General features: G+C 35.4%; 2 protein-coding genes across 2 annotated transcripts in view; one reads left to right on the top strand and one right to left on the bottom strand.

Annotated features, from left to right (window-relative positions):
- LOC134792074 (serine protease nudel) overlaps positions 1-21,212 on the top strand; it is a 388,506-nt gene that overhangs the window by 262,527 nt on the left and 104,767 nt on the right. The gene's annotated exons all lie outside the window — the stretch shown is intronic.
- The window catches only part of LOC134792061 (corticotropin-releasing factor-binding protein), a 44,292-nt gene continuing 25,031 nt past the window's right edge, over positions 1,952-21,212 (bottom strand). Inside the window, exons 6-7 of the mRNA XM_063763185.1 lie at positions 10,514-10,622; positions 1,952-2,252 (exon numbers count right to left, since the gene is read on the bottom strand). Of these exons, the coding sequence (XP_063619255.1) occupies positions 2,083-2,252; positions 10,514-10,622 (279 nt within the window). The 3' untranslated portion in view covers positions 1,952-2,082. The remainder of the gene's footprint in view (positions 2,253-10,513; positions 10,623-21,212) is intronic.

Raw genomic sequence — 21,212 nt, 5'->3', positions numbered from 1 at the left:
GAAAATGTTGATTTAAATCTCTGTAAGAGAATATTTTATAAGATCCGTGCGTTTCTTAAACAAATCTTGTTTATTATTTAGTGTGTGTAGTTATTGTCTGCCTGTGTTTCAAGTCTCAGAGCCTCAGGGTTTTTACACTATTCTGTTTCAAAGTCGCGTTTTTAGAAGATATTTCTTCCAGTAAAAAAAAGAAAGGGTTTTAGTAAAATAAGGTGCACTGGATCTGCGAATAATAGGAAATTCGCAAAGAGAGAACCACCGAAGGGAGTGTTTGAAGTTGACACGGGTTGCGAATTACCTATACGCACATGTACCGTATAACGTTTTACAATTCATATGGTATACATAGTTGCGTAATGAGCTTATTATCGCACTAGTGCGGTAAAGTAGCACCATATGTACTGTAAATCATATAATGTAACCTATGAAGAGCAAAAGGCAAGATTTACTTTGCTTTTATCTTTATTTAATCGTTCTATTCTTTTTTTCGATCAAAACGTATTTAAATATTTCCATTACAATACACAATGTGAGTATATTTAGGTGCATTATACGCAAAATGTTTATTGTAGATTGACTTAAATAGGTGGTATCAAAAATAAGATAGAATAACAGCAGTAACGGTATTTTTTTTTTAATATTTATTTTTTAAATATTTGAAAAAGCGAAGACTGATAAAATAATAAAAGTAACTTATTAAATGATGTCAGTAAGTAGGTAACTTATCAACTTATTACACATCACTTTACTCTATCTTATATCTGATAGTTTACGGCATTTAACTGTCATAATGGAATAAAAAAAGGTCAGTAAGAAGTTTATTTTATTTATGGACAATTTGGCTAGTACACATTTTAGTAGGTACATTTTTATAATTTTCTTACATGACTAGATTGAGATACTGACACAGTTTAGCTATTAAATCTACTTACAGTTCCAATGTAAACATGATTAAAATAGGTACACAAAACTAGGCCTTATTCATTAATACACCAAAAAATAACATCACTAAGTAAGAATTATTTTTCTGTATTTTATACAGTAATAAATAAAACCCGTAGATAATTGGCACTTAACTATAGATATACATACTACCTAAACATAACTTGGTTGGTGCTATTAAGTATGCGACTACTAACAGAATTGACTGGAACATCTAGTATAAAAGTATCTATAGAAAATACTTTGCACAGTTGATATCCAGCGTGTAAACTTCATTCTTTTTTAAAACATCATAGCAGTAATATAAACCTTGTTCAGCATTTATCTTTATAAATGTAACATTTAAGTTTAAAACAGTTTCTCAAACAAATAATGACATTGACATTTTAGTATCGGAACATTTTTTTTGGATCGCTTAGTATGAGAGCCGTAGCACCAAATAAAATGGCCAGTTTTGCAGTGACAGGGTCGCGTTGAGTTACGAGGGATAGTTACCATTATTGAGACCCTTGAATTACAGGGTCATTAATTATTAAGCTGCTTAAACTTTTCTATCCCAACCACGTTAAATTTTGTTTATTGAAGTGATTATAACCCGTTTTTCAGAGCGCGTTGATACGCTAACAGGAAATGTAAAACAGTGGATAGTTAAAACATTCACTGCCAAGAACACGTACGTTCATTTTGTTTAGGAAATGGGGCGCTTGGCACTGACAGTGTTAAAATGGTGGTGTGTGTGCTACTGCAAAACTACTGTCGGTGTAAATTCGCGACTGGATTGCGGCTTAAATTATATTGTGAAGTCGTCTTCAATAAATATAATATCCCTAAGTACCGTTAACGTAGCAACATTACCTTCTGTGGCAATTTTACCATATGGTATTACTTAATAGAAACAGTTCATAGAAATTAGCTATTTGTATTTATATTAAGTAACTTAATACGAGCTGCTTCTATATGATAAAGTTGCCACAAAAAGTAGTGTTGCCACGTTTGACGATAGATTAATAGTTAAAGTACGTGCTTGTAAAAAATTAAAGGTAAAACTTACTAGTATTTTCACTCTTATCAAACTAAATGCTACTGCAAGTGAGTTAACAATACAGTGCCACGGCTCAAGCAGGTTTCACGTCGGTCGGTTTAGATATCGGGCACCTCGTTCATGGCGTCCATGCCGCAGATCAGGTCGGCGTGTTCGATGTCCTCGGCAGCGAGAGGGTTGAAGGCCAGGGTCACGGAGTTGTGGAAGCGACCGCTGGACACCAGTCGGACTACGGTGTCTTCACAGGCGATGAGTAGCGGGCGGCGTGCTAGAAAAGTGATTATTTATAGAGTTAGACCAAGAAAAGTCTGCAGAGGTTTTGCCAGCACACGCAGTGCCAGTGTTATTTACGACTCAACTCAATTGAATTGAATGATTGGTGCAACTCAGCTGAAACGTCGAAATTTAAGGTAAATACAATGAAATTATATCGCAGTAGACCCGTTTGTGTAATTAAATATGAATTTCATAGAAGTTTGACGTTTAAAATAACACCCGCACTGCGTGTGCTGTCAAAATCTCTGCAGTCTTTTCTTGGTCTATCTCTATTTAGAATTCATTTCGTTTAGTTGCCAAGTGGACCCCAGACTCCCATGAGCCGTGGCAAAATGCCGGGATAACGCGAGGAAGATGATATTTAAGAAAAATGGATAATATAACTGCCAAAAAGGGAAATCGTTCGAACCAACTGCACCATCAAAGTTTCCTCGACCCTTCTTTGTTTACATTACACTTATATTAGGGTGATTCTTAAATTGTGTCCAAAAAAATTTTTTTTTCATAAACGTTTTTATTTTTCACATATTATTACATATATCAAAAGTACATACAAAAAGCAATTTTTTGATTCATATGGTCAAGCTTAATACCCTCAGGAAAAGTAAATAAAATGAGTACATAAACACGGTTGTGACAGTGTCCCTCAGTCGTGACATTTCGGCATTTTTGTGGCCAACTCGGCTATTTTGATTTATATAGTTATTTTAACATAGCCTAAGTCACTCCTATGACTACGATAAACCTAACGACACTAAAGACAGCTCAGACGTTGAAATCCGTCAAACTACAAAGGCTGCAGAGCGTGACAAAGAATTCGATACACATCATACATACATACAAGCGAAAAACATTTTTTTTTGCTTTGGCAGTCGGACAATAATAGCAAATGATCTGTAGCTAATAAAAATGCATTTCTGAAAAGTGCATGTGCCTCTAAATTAATCAAACGAATTAAGAATGACACGACCACGTGTCTATATGCCACGAACGTGGACTCAAAAGTCCGTGGCGGTGACAGATTTTTGAGGCCATGGTCGTGATAATTTGGAACATGTTCGATATTACATAAACATTTCCTTTGATTTTGCAAATGTTAAATAATTAGCTTAATCTGCAATGTATGAGGTATATCTTACATTACAAACAATAACGTGAAACTGCAACTTACTTTTAAAACTCTAACACGGCGGTGACGCGTTAAGGTTGACCGTTTTCTCAAATGAACACAAATAAATAATTTTCGACAAAACTTCTCCCTTCAGCCATTTGTAAACCTGACAACAACACAGTGTTGCTGTTGTAAAAAAACTTTAATAAGGCTGCCAGTAGTAAAGATAATTTTCTACCGAGTACCGCATGTTTATATTACCACGCGCGGTGGTGACGCGAAAACTAATCACAAAATGTATGTTGTTTAAAATTATATAAAATCGTTATAAATCCATACAATTTTTAAACAGTGTTGTAGAACAAGGATTAGTGTTTTATATTTGATATAAATTATTTCAAAAACACTTCATATTTTTTCAAAAAAAAAACAAATATCACAATATCTGGGGAAGTCACACTACACGGTCCGTGACATTTCGCACTTGTAATATTTTTTTTATATGTTTCTTATACTCTTAGGACAATACATTGAGGTTGACCTAAAACTAGAGGTAAATTGCCAAGTGTATTGATATAGAGTTTACTTATTTTCACAAAAATACATGCTATTCTTACGTGTTACACAAAAAATGCATAAGAACAAGAATTACCCATTAGGGAAGCGTGTACCATAATATATCTACCGTAAGAGTTACACTTCTTAAAGGATGTGACGACATTATGTTCAGAAACCGTCAGTAAAAATTCTCTACCGAATAATATTAATAAAATGTACATGCAGATATTGCAGATCCATCTTGCCGACGAACTTACATTTTCTTTAATAAAAAATGTTTATTATACTCAGTCGTCGTCGTCAGATTTAATATTATGTCCCATTGGCGGATACATTCCACCTTTCAAGGATAACAGGGGCTTGACAAGAGGGCATTCACATTCACGATAAGTTTATTTTTTTGTAGATGTATGCAGGTTTTCCAAAGAAGTTTTCTTTCATCGAAAAGCTACTAACAGAAAACATCAAAAGATATTGAAATGAGCCAGAAAGGACCCACGACCGAAACGTTCCGGGCATACATATAAAGTAAAAATCTACCAGACCAGGAGAGGGCTTACCGCGAAATTTCGATTTTCGGTTTTTGTAGTAGGCCCTCAGCTACTTAACCTACTATACCTACCTAATACAGTTAAAGGATGACTAGACCGGGCCGAACCCGGGCCGAGGCGTCCGACATGTCATTTTCTATGACGACTGATCGGTGATCACCTGGTGCTTTCCATAGAAAACGAAGCTCCGGAAGCTCCGGCCCGGTCTAGCGTGAGTCATCCAGCAAACACAAACACTTAAAAACGAGCTGGACTGAGCCGCTGAGGGATAAACATCCCTTCAGGAAACCCCTCCGGTTTGATAAACATGCAAAGTAGTTAGGGTCGTGATAGAAATTTGATTGAACTGAATGTAAATCAATATTAAGATTTTGTATATTGTTTTCCCTTGGGAGAAATATTTAAAAATTAATCAAAAGAAACCCTTAAAGTGTATTTTAGAATCAAGTGATTTTCACCAAACGAATACCTAGGAATACATAAGAATATAATCTTCATTATTTTAATAAAGAAACAATAAATAAGTTGACGACATTTCACTTATAATAGATAAGTCTTCTAAATGAATCACGTGTGTAATATATTATTAGCGAAACAGCTACTTAAGAGCTTTAATTATGAGGAATGTGATATTTTTTCTCAGAAAATATCTAGTCGTTTTGCGTTAATTTAATAAAAACCTCGACGTACACAGTACACACGATATTTGATATAATTAACACGATGATTGTACAAACAGCAACACTCCTAACTGTACATCGGTGGACCTTATTACAAAAGGCATAAGGTCCATCGATGTACACTTAACATTGTGGGCGATTACAAATGTGTCGCTTAACTTCAAACTCGGGTAAATCCATTCGACCCTCTCAGCAAATATCTACTCTATTACCTTCTCTTAATACCATAATCACATAATCTGACAGATGGATTTACCCAAGTTTGAAGTTAAGCGACTCAAATGTGCTAAGATATTTATCCGCTTTGTTATGACGTTGCGAGAGATAAAAAATGTTCTGACGTCTTATTCCTACAAAGAAATATAATTGGATAAAATATCTACTACGAATAAAAAGGAAAGGATAACAGAAATAATTAATTATTTCTTGTTCGACCTGTTCATAAAAGCCGCAACAGTATTAATTTATCCCCGAGACTTTCCCGAATAATAAAGATGGGAGCTTATTCTGATGTAAAATTGTTCAAAGCTGCAACTCCGTGGTCTACCTGTCACGATGTCTGAACGCAAATAGCTCGATCCGATGCCATATCGTTATTGTCACTAGCCGTATAATTCAACATCATCTATTTCTTTTATTTCATCATCGTCATCATCATACGAGTATCAGCCAGAGGACGTCCACTGCGGACATAGGCCTCCCCCAAAGAGTGCCACAATGACCGGTCTTGCGCCACCCGCATCCATCGGACTCCCGCGACGTTTACCAGGTCATCAGTCCACCTTGTGGGGGGTCTACATACGCTGCGCCTTCCGGTACGTGGTCTCTTTTATATTGGTATAGTTATTTCTTCAGAAAACTGATAAGGTATTTAAAAATTATTTGATTGAACATAGGGTACCTATCACACTATGTAATCATCAATTTAATAAATTATTTAATACCGTAACATACATTGGAATCTCATTCAATTATTATCGTATTGTCGTGCAATTAATACATATAAACTGATTTTGCAATGGCTGTTGTAGCTGTTATGCTTGATCAATTAACTTAAGTAGATTATTTGTCGTACTATATTTTTGAAATGTCAATACGCTTAAACGTGGGAGCTTTGTTCATAATAAAAGCTCATAATGTGAAGCAAAAGAACAGGAAGCTTAACGTTTTTGTAAGAGTTTTCAGAATTAGTCTGATGACGTGCAATTCAATTTACTATCATACAGCTTGGCACCCCGCTGCTATCCTCTGGGCGATATGCAATAAATAATAATAACATCGACTTCATTATGTTTTCATGGATAGTGCTGTATCGCTTTCGGAATGATTAAGAAAGTAATCTATGTACCTATTATTAAGTAATGTATTCATTAGGTCAAGATGTTTCAGGATATGGCTGTTTTTGTCCCTTTAGTTTTTTGTGCCTGGAAGGTGCAAACAAAACAAAACATTTATTGTCTCCAATGTCCGTCCGTTTGTGTGACATTTAAAAGGCTGTATGTATATATATATGAGTGGTTGTTCATAATGATAACCGATAATGATCTTTCGCGTGTGAAGCCTAACAATCGGTATTGGAAATGGTCACCTCACTATAGCGCGCCAAGGACTGACAGATGAGCATCGCCGCAATGGCGGCGTCGTAGGTCAAGCTTCCCAAGTTATGTCTGTTTTATTGTATTGAATCCTTTATTTGATGATGATTGGTGTTTTAGTTTAACAATAAGGAAAAGGGGATTCTGTGAAGACTGAAATAAGCGAGATTAAGTTTTTTGTAAACTGTATTTTCAAAACCTCACCTGAAGATAGAAGAATATGTTGTTATTGTAAAGTTGAAAATATGGTATTGGAAACAAAACTGTGTATTATTATCATACGTCGGGGTTTTCGGTGCGGGAATGTTTTACACTAGCCAAAGAACAGGTAAAAACTGTAAAAAACGATACTAATTTAACATTTCCAAGCACATTTGGACCTTACTACCTACGTTTAATTTATAGTTTGGTAAATTTATTACAATAAACAAAGTTATAAATACACGAAATCATTCCCGCACCGAAAACCCCGATGTATGATTATTATTATATAACTAGCTTTTGCCCGCGACTTCGTCTGCGTGTAATTAGTAATTTGGGTACCATAATTTTTAAACAAATCTGCTTTTTATTTCACCCTTCTTTCACCCCCAAAATGGATGACTAATTAGTCAAAAATGCGAACTTTCTTTATTTGTAACGAAAGATCTTTTGAGCCCTTTTTAATTTAAGACATTATTTTATTTTATTTATTTATTAATTTTGTATCATAACTTCACTTCCATCTCCACTCCAACTTGGGGGTTCGAGAAGTTGAAGTTGGCGAAGTTAAAGTTGGAGAAGTTGAAAAGGTTGGAGAAGTTCAATTTGAATAAGTTGGAGCAGTTGAAGTTGAAGAAGTTGAAAAGGTTGGAGAAGTTGAAGTTGAAGAAGTAGGATATGTTGAAGTTAAAGAAGTTGGAGAAGTTAAAGTTGAAGAAGTCGGAGAACTTGAAATTGAAGAAGTTGGAGAAGTTGAAGAAGTTGGAGAAGTTGAAGAAGTTAGAGAAATTGAAGTTGAAGAAATTGGAGAAGTCGAAGAAGTTGGATAAGTCGAAGTTGAAGAACTTGAATAAGTTGGAGAATTTGATTTTGAAGAAGTTGGGTAAATTGTAGAAGTAAAAGTTGAAGAAGTAGGAAGATAAAGAAGTTGGAGAAATTGAAGAAGTTGAAAAGGTTGGAGAAGTTGAATTTGAACAAGTTGGAGAAGTTGAAGAAGTTGAAAAGGTGGGAGAAGTTGAAGAAGTTGAAAAGGTTGCAGAAGTTGAAGAAGTAGATGTTGAAGTTGAAGAAGTTGAAGAACTTGAATAAGTTGGAAAATTTGAATTTGAAGAAGTTGGGTAAATTCTAGAAGTAAAAGTTGAAGAAGTAGGAAGATAAAGAAGTTGGAGAAATTGAAGAAGTTGAAAAGGTTGGAGAAGTTGAATTTGAAGAAGTTGAAGTTGAAGAAGTTGTAAAGGTTGAAAAAGTTGAAGAAGTTGAAAAGGTTGCAGAAGTTGAAGAAGTAGATGTTGAAGTCGAAGAAGTTAAAGTTGAAGAAGTTGGAGACGTTGAAGTTGAAAAGGTTGGAGAAGTTGAAGTCGAAAAAGTAGAAGTTGAAGTTAGAGAAGTAGAAGTTGAAAAAGTTGATGTTGAAGAAGTTGAAAAGGTTGGAGAAGATGAAGTTGAAGAAGTAGGAGAAGTTGAATTTGAAGAAGTAGGAGAAGTTGAAGTTGAAGAAATTAGAGAAGTTAAAGTTGAAGAAGTTGTTCCTTAACTTAAAAAAACGAAAGTTCAGAATAGATCGTGAAATATGTTACTTACATTTCTTATTGCACCATTTTTATAACATCTCTGTTTAGCCCTATGGTTGACTGGTAGAGAATGGCTTTAGGCATTAAGTCCGCCATTTGTACATTTGATTTGTATTTTGTGCAATAATGTTTAAATAAATATATACCTACAAAAATGTGTACCTGGTGAGGTGTCGGGTCTCGAAGTCTAGACATTTCTAGAACAGTCCAGAACATTCGAGAGTATTCGAGAGCTTTCCCCAGCATTTCAGAACATTCTGGAATGTTGTCGAATATTCGAGAACATTCTAGATCATTGTGGAATATTCCAGAACACTTTCGAATGTTGTGGAATATTCTGGAGCATTCGAAGCCGTCTCGGGTCTCCGTGGCTTGACATTTCTAGAACAGTCCAGACCATTCGAGAGTATTCGAGAGCATTCCACAGCATTTCAGAACATTCTGGAATGTTGTCGAATATTTGAGAACATTATAGATCATTGTGGAACATTCCAGAATACTTTCGAATGTTCTAGAATATTCTGGAACATACGAAGCTTCTCTTATCTTCTCTTCTCTTCTACTCCCTTATGGGGTGATAAATAATACTGTACACTGTGGAAAGATAAGTCGGGCCCTGGAGGGAAACTACCTTAAATCCTTAAGCTGGCTCATTTTACTTAAAAGAGATATTCCTTTATTTTTAAAATGAAACAAAACTACATTCACAGATTTTCTAAAACTCGCTTGCCTCGCCCGGGACTCAAACCGACAAAAAAATCCAAAATATAAAAACTCGCAATTTTATTCTACTAGTCGATACAGTTAATGTTAATGATAACATTTCTCCAAGAAACATTAGGTCTTACACTCGTCTGTCGTACAAAATATCCATAAAATCTAATATTTAGTACTCAAGATTTTTTAGACAAGCCGAATTGAAGAAAAAATTGTTTCTTTTTCAAAATAAAGGAATGTCTCCTTTAAGTCAAATGAGCCAGCTTAAGGATTTAAGGTAGTTTCCCTCCAGGGCCCGATTTATCTTTCCACCCTGTATATCCTTCCCCGGGACTCAAACTATCTGTATACCAAATTTCAACCAAATCGGTTCAGCGGTTATTGATTCCCCATACAAACTTCCACCCCCTTTTTTACCCCCTTAAAGAGGGATTTCTCGGATAACTACCCTTTGGCCTTCCCCGGGACTCAATCTATCTCTATACCAAATTTCATCAAAATCGGTTCAGCGGTTTAAGCGTGAAGAGGTAACAGACAAACAGACAGACAGACAGACACACTTTCGCATTTATAATATTAGTATGGATTATAGGCGAGCAGCTATTTTGCTGATGAGCCTATGTCACACAGTGTCCAGTATTATATAGTTCAAAGTTTGTAAAGTCATATCACATCACTAGTAGCATCAGTCTAACTTATTGTTTAAAAGCCACTTGTCCAATCTGTTTTTAAACACATTGACCGAAGGAGCAGTCACAACACTGTCCGGTAAACGGTTCCAAGTTGCCACGACACGGTTGGACAAGGAATGATATGCAGCTTTAGTAGTAGTGGGAGTGCGAACAATTCTTAGGCTGTGACCTCGGGTATAGTAGGTAGTATACACATAGGTTGGACCACTACAGTGAGGATGTTCATTTTTAGATGAGTCACGTAAGCTTATTTATGAAAAAAATGCTTGATGGGAAAAAAAATTATAGCCTACAGCACATCATCATAAAATCCACTTATCCACTTACACAACGCAACGTTTATGATAGCATAACTTTTCATATTCTTAATAATACGCTTCTTGAAGAATCCCAGGCATGTCACAGTGCAAAGGAAGCACGTCCTCTGAAAGTACCTAGTTCTTTACACATCCTACACTTACTAATGAAATACTCCTGTACGTGACGCCTGCTTTAAGTTTTATTAAGAAAGAATGTGTTTTCATTCACACATGTTAAACATGTTGCTAGGTACATACATAATTTATGAAATAATTACCTTCTTTGGAATCGAGTCCACACACGCTGTCGTAGACTTCCATCTTGGTGTGGTCGAGCCCCCCGGCGCCACCGATGTCCACGAAGTCTGGCAATCCTCGCTTTTTGCACTGAACAAACATATATATTTTTTTTTGGTAAAAAAATTAAAACGTATAGGTATTTTTAAAACGATGAAAAAAGGCATAAGCATTTTTGTCCCTCCGGCCTTTACAAACTGACCCCCTTAACCCCTTAGCACATCTATCCACATGAGCCGAGATAACGAACTTGACGCTTCTATTTAGTAATAAGTGATAGAGATGGAAGATTATAATGTCAAGTGACAAGTAACTTTAAGGATGACTCACGTCAGACCGGGCCGTGTCCGGGCCGGAGTTCCGGCACTTCGTTTTCTATGGGAAGCATCACGTGATCACCTGTCATGTCATATAAAAAGTAAGCGCCTGAAGCTCCGACCCGGACACGGCCCGGTCTAACGTGAGTCATCCTTTAGTCTTATAATTGTGCTAGCCGCACAGTTGCGGTAGTAATGGTCAAACTCAAACGTGATTTCATACCTTCGCTCTTCTGTATAGATATATTGCGAGCAGCGTAAGATACTATATTTATTGCATTTACATTTGAAAGCAGATTTAATTCGTAATAAAAATTCAATTTGTTTCGCTTTCTTTAACTCATAAATAACTAAGGAAGACAACCCGAATCTTCAAAAAACACCTTCAAATACAGTAAACGAGTAATAAAATGAATATCTCAGATTATTTTGTGACGAGATAAAATTTAATCTCGGGAAAAGCGAGGATACACATTCCGAGGCACTTGTACGGAACGCTTCTGACTCTACGCATAGATGGATAGGTCTGTCACGTACTGACATAGTGATGTCGAAGAATATGTACTTATCAATGTAATGATTTATCCTTGCCTTGCTTTTATTGGATTTTATTTGCTTTATTCATAAACGTGCTACAAGCCTCGATCAGTTATTAATCTCAGGTCTTTATTTGTAATTTTACTTATGTATTAATTTAATTTGCAATGTTTGTTCTTGTCAATAATCATATTTTAGGACAACAAACACAAATAACACCAACCAACATAAATAAACGAATTGAGGAAAAAAATATGAATAACCCTTAATAGGGCACCGGTCATATATTTACCACTTCGTTCTGTCAGGCACAGATTAAACACAATTTGACTTATCTGGTAGTTTGATAGGTTTATGAACGCATACATAACCTGTCATTCATAAAAAAAATATGTTGGCAACACTTTGAAGTGTCAAACTTAGGTTCTGTACATGCTAAGCAGAAAATTTGAAAGTCAAACGATTTTTATGGAGTTTACCGAATATTTGTTATCAAAGTGTTCTAACAAGATTCCGGTAGGTGGTTTTAGTTGTTTTTATGTAGTAATTTGTTATTTTATCTAGCTCATGGCGTGTTATCCACCCTAAAATACATATTTCCACGGTTTGGGAAGATAGGTCCAACTTTGTGGTAAATATTTTACCAGTGCCCGTTACGGTCATAAAAGTACGGATCCATTTTATTTATTTTTATTGTTTTCAGTTAATATGTCTAGAAAATAGAAATTAAATGACAAAGATATTCAAGAAATAATTGAAAATGATCTTTCCAGCCTTGAGAGAGACTCAAATGATGACATGGGGTACATTTTTAATTTCGTTAATGAGTATAATTATGACAACCATGTTTTGCGAGAGCTATCAAAAATTTTGAGTTCAGAGGCTAACGAAGAGCATTGTGTTGATACTAGATATGATTATATAGAGGTAGACGATATGACAATAAGCGAAAATACCTTACGAAATGCTTTAGAAACTGGTGATCATGGGAAGAAAACATGTGATGGGGCCCTTTAATTGGTCCTCCGAAGATATTTTGGGATTAGTTGACTACGTAACCATGGAAATTGAGTAATCATAAGATCTGTAATCTTTAAATAATTTGCTGATCCCTAGTGCTTCATATAACTCTATTGAGACAACTGATCCTCAGCCCAGTAAAGAAAAGCCACTAGTTATTGTTGTACAAAAATAAATTACAAATGTCGTGTCTAGTGCCCTTCCATGTTCAAAGCAGACATTGCCTCCGGTCATAAATCAAAGTATACCTCAAGATATAGATCTAAGGTTTCGTCGTATATAACCAGCTCAAGAATGGTCTTCAGATTTCCCAGCACATCGCATACCAAGTTTGATAGACCAATAGCATTTACTCACAAAACACGACCTGTCAGTTTCTTTGACAATTTTTTCTTGACGCGGCCTGCAAACTTATTATAGAAAAAAGAAACAGTTACGCCATACAAAAGAGAGCTTTGCATTGGGTTCCAACAAATAAAACCGAAATACGCGCGTTCCTTTGTGTACTAATTTTGATGGGACTCAATCCACTGCCTATTGCAATATTGCAACTTGTGTTGGTCTTCAGATCAATTTTAAAGAAAGCCAGACATTTATGAAGCGTTTACATGTACAAGATTTAAGAAACTGATAGAAAACGTTAATTTAAATGACAAATAGTCAGTTTCACTAGTCAGGACAGTATTGCCTCATGCAGCACGAACGGGCAACGGTAAAATACTTACCACTTCCTAAAAACCATTAAAAGGTAACGGTCATATAGTTACCACCCGGTTTTTCATGAAAACTCATATCCTGAATTTTTTTTTTTGCTATCATGTTGATTGTGGCCTCAATAAATATCTAAATAACTTACATAACTTATTTTATTTCAAAATTTATATCTCTGCCCTATTAAGGGATAAGGGGTATATCTTTATTATTATACTTTAAAATTACAAAACACAAATGTAAGCAAATGACATATAAACCATGTTAAATAGGTAATAGAAGACTTTTTTACAACTTTTAGGTTGACATACGTTTGATGTGGTATTTAATTTGACACAGCTGATAATCTGTGGCCGCTCTCCATGATTAAATATCTACCGGGTGTGGCCTGTAACACGAGCAAATAATTAAAACATAGATTGTACTCCTCAAACGGTAACACTTTTGTTCAACAACTTTTAAAAATTATCAAGTATTTAGACTCCCTATTTTTCATACAAAATAAATATTATCTTCAATGGACGCCATCGCCACGCCATATCATTGTGATTGACGTTGCTTGTCACCTTCGAGCAACACCGGCTTCCGACACATCGGAAGGGAGGGGCCCAAGCGATATCTCACCGTACAAATCATTCTGCCATTTTTCGCGGGGGGAAAGGTGCACACAGTCGCACTTCTCACACACTTACATACAAAATCCAATCTGTAATGACGACACAAATACATAGAAAATGACACACGTCAAAGACAAATCTTGCAAACCTCGATCTCTTTTTGTGTACGGACGAGTGACAAGTGTCACAACACGCACACTAACACATTTTCGTTGAAGTATGTTATTGTATTCTGAGAGATGAGAAGTCGGATTTGTCGCTCGACCGATCCGCAATTTGTACTGAGCGAGCAAAATCGATAAATCCAACAATTACATGAGACTAAAATATAATAATTGTGTTTGAATGTAATTAAACGTATGATATGTAAAAAAAATATTACATGTGAAATGTAACACTTTCTTTTTGTAAATTTGATGTCCCCGACCTCTTTTTATAACAAAAAACCGAGCAAACAGGCATTTTTGTGCAGCAGTGTTCACGCGCGCGTCTGGACTCGGTCTAGTGAAAAATCCAGGTGCAACTAGTTTTATTACCCGCGCTAGATTAGATTGACGCGCTAATCTTGTACCTCGGCAGAGGGGAAATAGTGCGAATGCCGCCTCCCTTCCGTGTCGGAAGCCGGTGTTGCTCGAAGCTTGTCACGCTTTAAACATAACAAAATTCGCAATACATTGCGTCTTAGAATAAACTTTAAAGTGAATTAAAAATCAAACAACAAGTTATTTTTAAAAGTCGCTGAACAAGTGTTGGTCAGTATGAGGAGTACATCAGTACAGCCTACAGTTTAATTTTTAGGGTTCCGTACCCAAAGGGTAAAACGGGACCCTATTACTAAGACTTCGCTGTCCGTTCGTCCGTCCGTCCGTCTGTCACCAGGCTGTATCTCACGAACCGTTGAAATCTTCACAGATGATGTATTTCTGTTGCCGCTATAACAACAAATACTAAAAACAGAATAAAATAAAGGTTTAAATGGGGCTCCCATACAACAAACGTGATTTTTGACCAAAGTTAAGCAACGTCGGGAGTGGTCAGTACTTGGATGGGTGACCGTTTTTTTTTGCTTTTTTTTTTGTTTTTATTTTTATATGGTACGGAACCCTTCGTGCGCGAGTCCGACTCGCACTTGCCCGATTTTTGCTCATATTACAGGCCACACCCGTTATAAGGGCCACTTGAACTATTCACTAAACCGGGGTTAAGCGGGGTTATTGTAGATAGGTACCTAACCTAATTGTATGTCGTGAGAATATGCGTCTATTTATATGCATTTTGATGTCCATGTAACTAACTTAGAGTCTCTGACCCACATTTAGCCACGGATTTCGCACTATATATTACTTACATTTTTAACAGAAATAAAGCTAATGAGTTCACATAAAAGGATAATATGAAGATTAAAGAAAACAATGAAAAAGCCAAAATTCGCATTGTTTAAGCCTTGATCGTTTAATATGATTTGCTTCATTAAAAGATCAAGAAAAATTCCTTTCAGCCAAAATTAAAGTCGATCTGAAAGGCGATATCAAAGAGGTCTATCAAAGACTGTTAAACTTTAGGGTAAACGTTCTTAAAATAGGACGGTAAATGATGAAATGAATCATTATTTTCGGATTAACTTTCTTGTGAAAAATTTTACTATAGCTAAGGAATTTGTAAATATGAAGACCAAAAAAAGAACAAGGATATTTAGAGTTTCAATTCAAGAGAGAGCGCGTTACGAGACTAAGTGGATAATGTTTTAAGATTTTCCGCGCTTTGCATTTCTTTCTAAAGTTTTATCAGATTATTTTCTATTGTATCAAGATTTGAATCATTAAAGAGAACACATTTAACTCATTCATGATATTAGACGGCTGAGTAAAAATATACTCAATAACCTAATTTTGTTCAAAGGATCAATATTATTAAACTAAATATTGTTTTCTCCAGTTAATGTTAAAAATAAAATCGGCCCATTTTAGATTTAAGCTAGTTTTTCATTTATTTTAGTAATACCACTGTACATATATATCTTGTTTGTAAATAAATTATTTAATAATAAAAAAAAGTAAAAATCATCCCGAAAGAAAATTAAAAACAAATCTTTTTCAAAATAATCGCGAATCTATCTGTATATCCGTAAATTTTGCATTTCCTTAACGTTTTCTATTTAGATGACATTTATTAAGTACATATTATGCAATACGTAGGTAGGAACAACTTGTCAGTCAGTACGGGCAGATTCTAAAAACACAAATTGCATATCTAACAAGCTCAAAACTCACTTCCCTGCGGGTCACGAAAGTCGAGTTCATAAAATATTGAACATATTCTCGGTTTTAATAACAAAACTTCCGTGAGACACAGACATATTAAATATAAAGAACGGGTCACTCACATATTTTAAGTGGAAAAACATTCATTCATTCATTCTCGGTTACTCATAATGTACATCAGAGTCGCAGATATTCGTCGAGATAAAGTTTTTCTCGTTGAGAAAAACCATTTTCTTCAGAGAGCGTTCTATCACCTTGTTTAAGCAATTAATTTAAAATCCTCACAGGAATTTTAATTGACTGTTAGATTTTTTATACACTTTGAATTTTATGCTGTTGATTTTTTTCGCTTTATAATTTACTCCGCTGGTTTTCTTTAACGATTTCAATTTTAAGTATTTTTTCCGTGTCATGTGTGCAACATACGTACTGAGTTTGGCTGATTGCTTGACTTATGAAAAAAAAACAGTAATTTTGTTATTATTATTAAATACCTAAAGTCATTTATAAGTATACCTCGTTTTTTGGATTAGAAAAGCGGTAAACCATCTTGACGTGTCTTTTTATTGAAAAACACTTTTGATAAATAAGTTACTGCAAATATGTACCAATTAAATAGCAAGGACATATGTGTCGTTCCCAAGCAAAATGTCCCACTTTGTCGCTTGCCATGAGGATCTTTTGATAGGCTATTCGTATAAAGATTCAAGCAAATCTCGTCCGTATAGTAAGCGACAAAGTAAGACCTTTGAATAACTAGACTTCGACATACGTACGCTTATGGTTTTTAAAAGTAATATTTAAAAATTAAAAAAAAAACATTTTTCAATATAAAGATATGTCAAGATTGTTTACGATTTTTCTAATGCTAAAAGAACGAGGTATAGGTAGGTACCTACGTTAACACATTCAATACCACTAAGTGCTACGGGTTACGCTCGTAGCGCGTAGCCACGGTTTCGTCGTATGTAGCGCGTAGTCGCTACGAACAGTGTACCCGACAGTCGGGTTCTTGGCACATTCAACAGAATGTGTTAATATTAAAGCTTTAAATATTAATAAATAAGTACCAAGACAACATCAACAAAGTATTACGAGTAAATTACTTACTTTTTTCTTAGACGTGTACTCGTTGTTCGATAAAAAAACAGCAGTGTTTCGCAAACTCAAAGAATCTGCTATTCACGCTTGCATAAAACTTTGCACTTAATTTAAAAGTATCTTCATTACACCTAAGTACCCCTTCTTTGCCTAGTAAAATACTTTACAGATTGTTTCAAGAAAACCTTTATTAACCAAGTATTGTATTAGCACTGAAAATTGTCGGAGGCACTAGTTTTCATAATTGCAGCTGCTATCTGACTTTAGGCAGAGAATAACTAATAGTCAAAAGTCAGATTTAGGTATAAAATTATACCTATACTCGCCGCCTGCAAGCAAAATGAAACTTATAACCGCGCACGAACCGTGAATCTTCTTTGCGCGCCGCAGTTTTATAACCGCGTTGTGAGTGTCGGCACGAGGTTGTCACTTGACAAGTTTTTGTACCTATACCTACTGATTTATTATTTTTAAGATAAATATGTAGGAATTAGTACAAACGTTGATTCTGTAAACATAAAATTTTTATCCGGAGATAGTATGTCGAAAAAAAAAATGAAAATATGTCGGTCAGTTCCTAATATTGTCTCTGGGCAACCAATATTCAATAAACTAAGGATGTTTATTTTAACTATGTATTACTAAGTAAGGACCTCGGGAACTAAAGAAGAATTCAGAACCGATCGGGCGCTAATAATAATATCTGTTATATGGATTTTTTTTATGTAAACTTTATACGGATTAGATCGAGATTTAGGTTAGGTTTCGAAGCCATTGTGTATTTTCAATTTTGCGCGAGCGCCACGTGACACGACTATCGTGCGAACCGAGCGGCAGCCCACTGCCATACGCCTGCCCGGGAGGCGCGCCGGCCAAAATTAAATGTACCTAAACTGCGTAGTGACATCCCCCTGCTTTAGGTGAGTAAGTAACGTAAAGAGTTTGTAAGTCATAAATTCCCTGAAGTGATCCTGTAACTCGGTTTAATGACTAATGACGTTATTTATAAACATTCTAGAAGCCTCAATTAGCTATTAATCCTTTGTCTTAATCTGTCATTTTGACTTATGTATTTGTAAGAAAGGGGTAAAACATAAATTAACTAATGAATATAAAAATAAGGGGGTAACTATTACATAGAGAACTATTGCGATAGCTTAAGTTCTAAAGCTTAGCCTAGTAAAACCTGACCAGTAATATATGATCATTGTCAAGAGTCTCTGTTATTGTCATATATAGGGTGACAGTTTAGTATAGTATATAAAAAAATAGTCCAGTGAAATTCCACAACATGGCGCGTGATTATATATTCCTGGTCAGGCTTTAGTAACTAAAGGGGTCGCCAATCTCGTGAACGACAACTTGACATTAAGCCAATTTCCACTTATCATACGACAACAACCTAAATTAATATAATCTAATTTAAATGATTGTTAAAGGGCAAAAACAAGTTGTACCTACTCATGTAGATACCCTCTCGAGTAGCGGGATCCCATTAACATATGCAAGTATTCTCTTTGGATGATACGAGCTTTGAAGGAATACTTAAATCATACTCGCATGACAGATTTCGCTAACAACAGATGTTGAAAAAAATTAAGATTTTACAACATGAAAACGCAAAACGTAACGTAAAATACTGAAGCCTTTTAACTAAACGAAGTTTTGACCATCATCATCATCATCATCAGGCTATAGTAGTCCACTGCTGGACATAGCCCTTCCCTAAAGAGCGCCATAGCGCCCTGTCCTCAGCTTGCCGCATCCAGCATCTGCCTGCAGTCTTTCGCAGATCGTCATCCCACCTGGTCGGAGGGCGTCCTACACTACGTTTGCCAAGTCGCCGTTTTAACTGAACGAAGTTTTGACCAAAAAGTATAAATTATTAGCAGGAGAAATTTAAGAACTTGTAATGTTTTAATTTGGATAAGAAATATAAAGGACAACGAATATTATTTTTATGTTATACCTAATGTCTTTGATAAAAGATGTGACAGATGATGTTATTAATTAATTTAAATACACATTATAGGTTGATGGTATGCACTCACTTGCGCTATCGAGTGTAGAAAATAAATAACGGCTTGATATACAAGTTTGATCTTTGTTACTGAAAATCCAGATTAAGATCACAAGAAATATCAATGTCATAAGACCACTAAACTAAAAATACACTAAAGATTTGGTACCAAAAGTATTTATTTGCTAGATATATCATTGCTAAGAGGCATTGAATATGTATGTACTCAGTTTTTCTTCTAGTCTAGTGGTGTCCCACTGCTGGGCTGCCTGCTAGCACCTGCTCTCGCCAGTTGTTGAGAAAGGTGTCTAGGTCGTCCCGCCTGCTGCCTCCGCGCCCCATCTTCTGGCATCCACATGGTAGCTACAGATGGGCTAGTGTAGCTACCAAGTGGGTTTACTCGTTTTTTTTCTACCTAGGTCGTATTTTTAAGCTAAACTATTTACCATTTACATAAGTATCCTTATACGAATAAATATAAGCACGAGGCAGAAATAAAAATAAGTTGTTACCATTAATTACCATTAATTAAATTATACCTTAATGGCTAAATCAAAAATGTACTAGTCAGAAACGTATGCCAGGCTACTGTAAGTTGGTAATTAAAAAGTGTCGATATCGACTGATGCATGTCAGCATTTGCATTCATCGTTATTAGTGTCAGCGCTTCATCATCGCATTTCATTCCCGTTTTAATGATCAAATACGTAGGTACGAAAATATACGTACCTATAGTATGTTTCAAATGATAATCTACGTGATTTACCTAACGAAGTTCGTATTTTTAATCGGGAGAGGTATATTATTGCATAATAACCGGGGGCGTGAGGAATGAAGAACCTTTTAATTTTACGGAACTATTGTTTTTAGAATAGAAGTTTAAAAAAGTCAACGAAAATAATCATAATGATCAATAAAAACAAAATCACCAACTATGTTTCTCTGTTTGGCCTAAAGGTTGAATGGCAGAAAATGCCGTTCATTAAGTCCGTCTTTTGTGGTTTTTACTGTGTAATAAAGTTTAAATAAATAAATCAAATAAAATATCACTAACTTCCTCATTTAGGTACTTATTCAATTTTGACCGGTCTATGGAGTCTGCGTATTTATTTTATAGAATGTAAATATTTCGAATGCTCGTCATCCGTAAGCCTATAATCCCGTTAGCTTAACAAACGGATAAATAATCGCAAAAAGTTACTTGTTAGTTACTAACAATATTCACAATAAACTAAAGTAATCCACCAACAGGGAGTATTCATAAAGCAATTAGTGTTCCGTATTGCCAGGAGCTGATTTTAAACTTTACAACAATAATATATCTTGAACTCATATAATTTATATGCTTATAAATACACATAATTATTACATTACTACAAATTACTTCACATAAAAAAACACAAGATACAAATCAAAACCAAAGCAGTCAGTCAAAAATCCCACCCCGGGTCATCCCAGGCACAAAGGTGCCCAAAACGCTCGCCGCATTACCGCGTTGAATCGCGATGGATGCACCAAGAATGACCTGGAGCGGGGATCCAGGCCTCTATCTCGCAAACGGTTCCCAACCTCGCAAACGGTTCCCAACCTCGCAAACCGTTCCCAGCCTCGCAAACGGTTCCCAACGGTTGCCTAGATTACCTAGCAGTCCATCCCGTTTATAGTTATTACACAAACTTAACTTATATTACAAACTTATTATTGTATGTTTATGTACGCGAGGTGCACTGAGAATGATGGCAAAATGGAATTTATCAAATCAAAATCTGATCTGTAGGTACTTATTTGAGATCCGGTAAAAAATAAAGTGTAATGTTAAAATGTCTCCAATAATGCTTATCAAACTTTTAAAGTAACTTTTTTTAAATCATTTATTTACATACAATATATATACAGTGGTATTACTAAACGAAATTAATAACTAGCTTAAATCTAAAATAGGCCCTTGAGGCATTGTACCAAGGATGCTGGCGGCATTTCCTCGCTGTATCGCAATGCTGATACGTTGTGCGAGATAAAGTGTAATGTTAAAATGTCTCCAATAATGCTTATCAAACTTTTAAAGTAACTTTTTTTAAATCATTTATTTACATACA

This window comes from Cydia splendana, chromosome 7 (genome assembly GCF_910591565.1).
Source record: "Cydia splendana chromosome 7, ilCydSple1.2, whole genome shotgun sequence".
NCBI lineage: Eukaryota > Metazoa > Arthropoda > Insecta > Lepidoptera > Tortricidae > Cydia > Cydia splendana.
The sequence above is the reverse complement of the archived record's forward strand: the minus strand, read 5'-3'. Positions and strand labels throughout refer to the sequence as shown.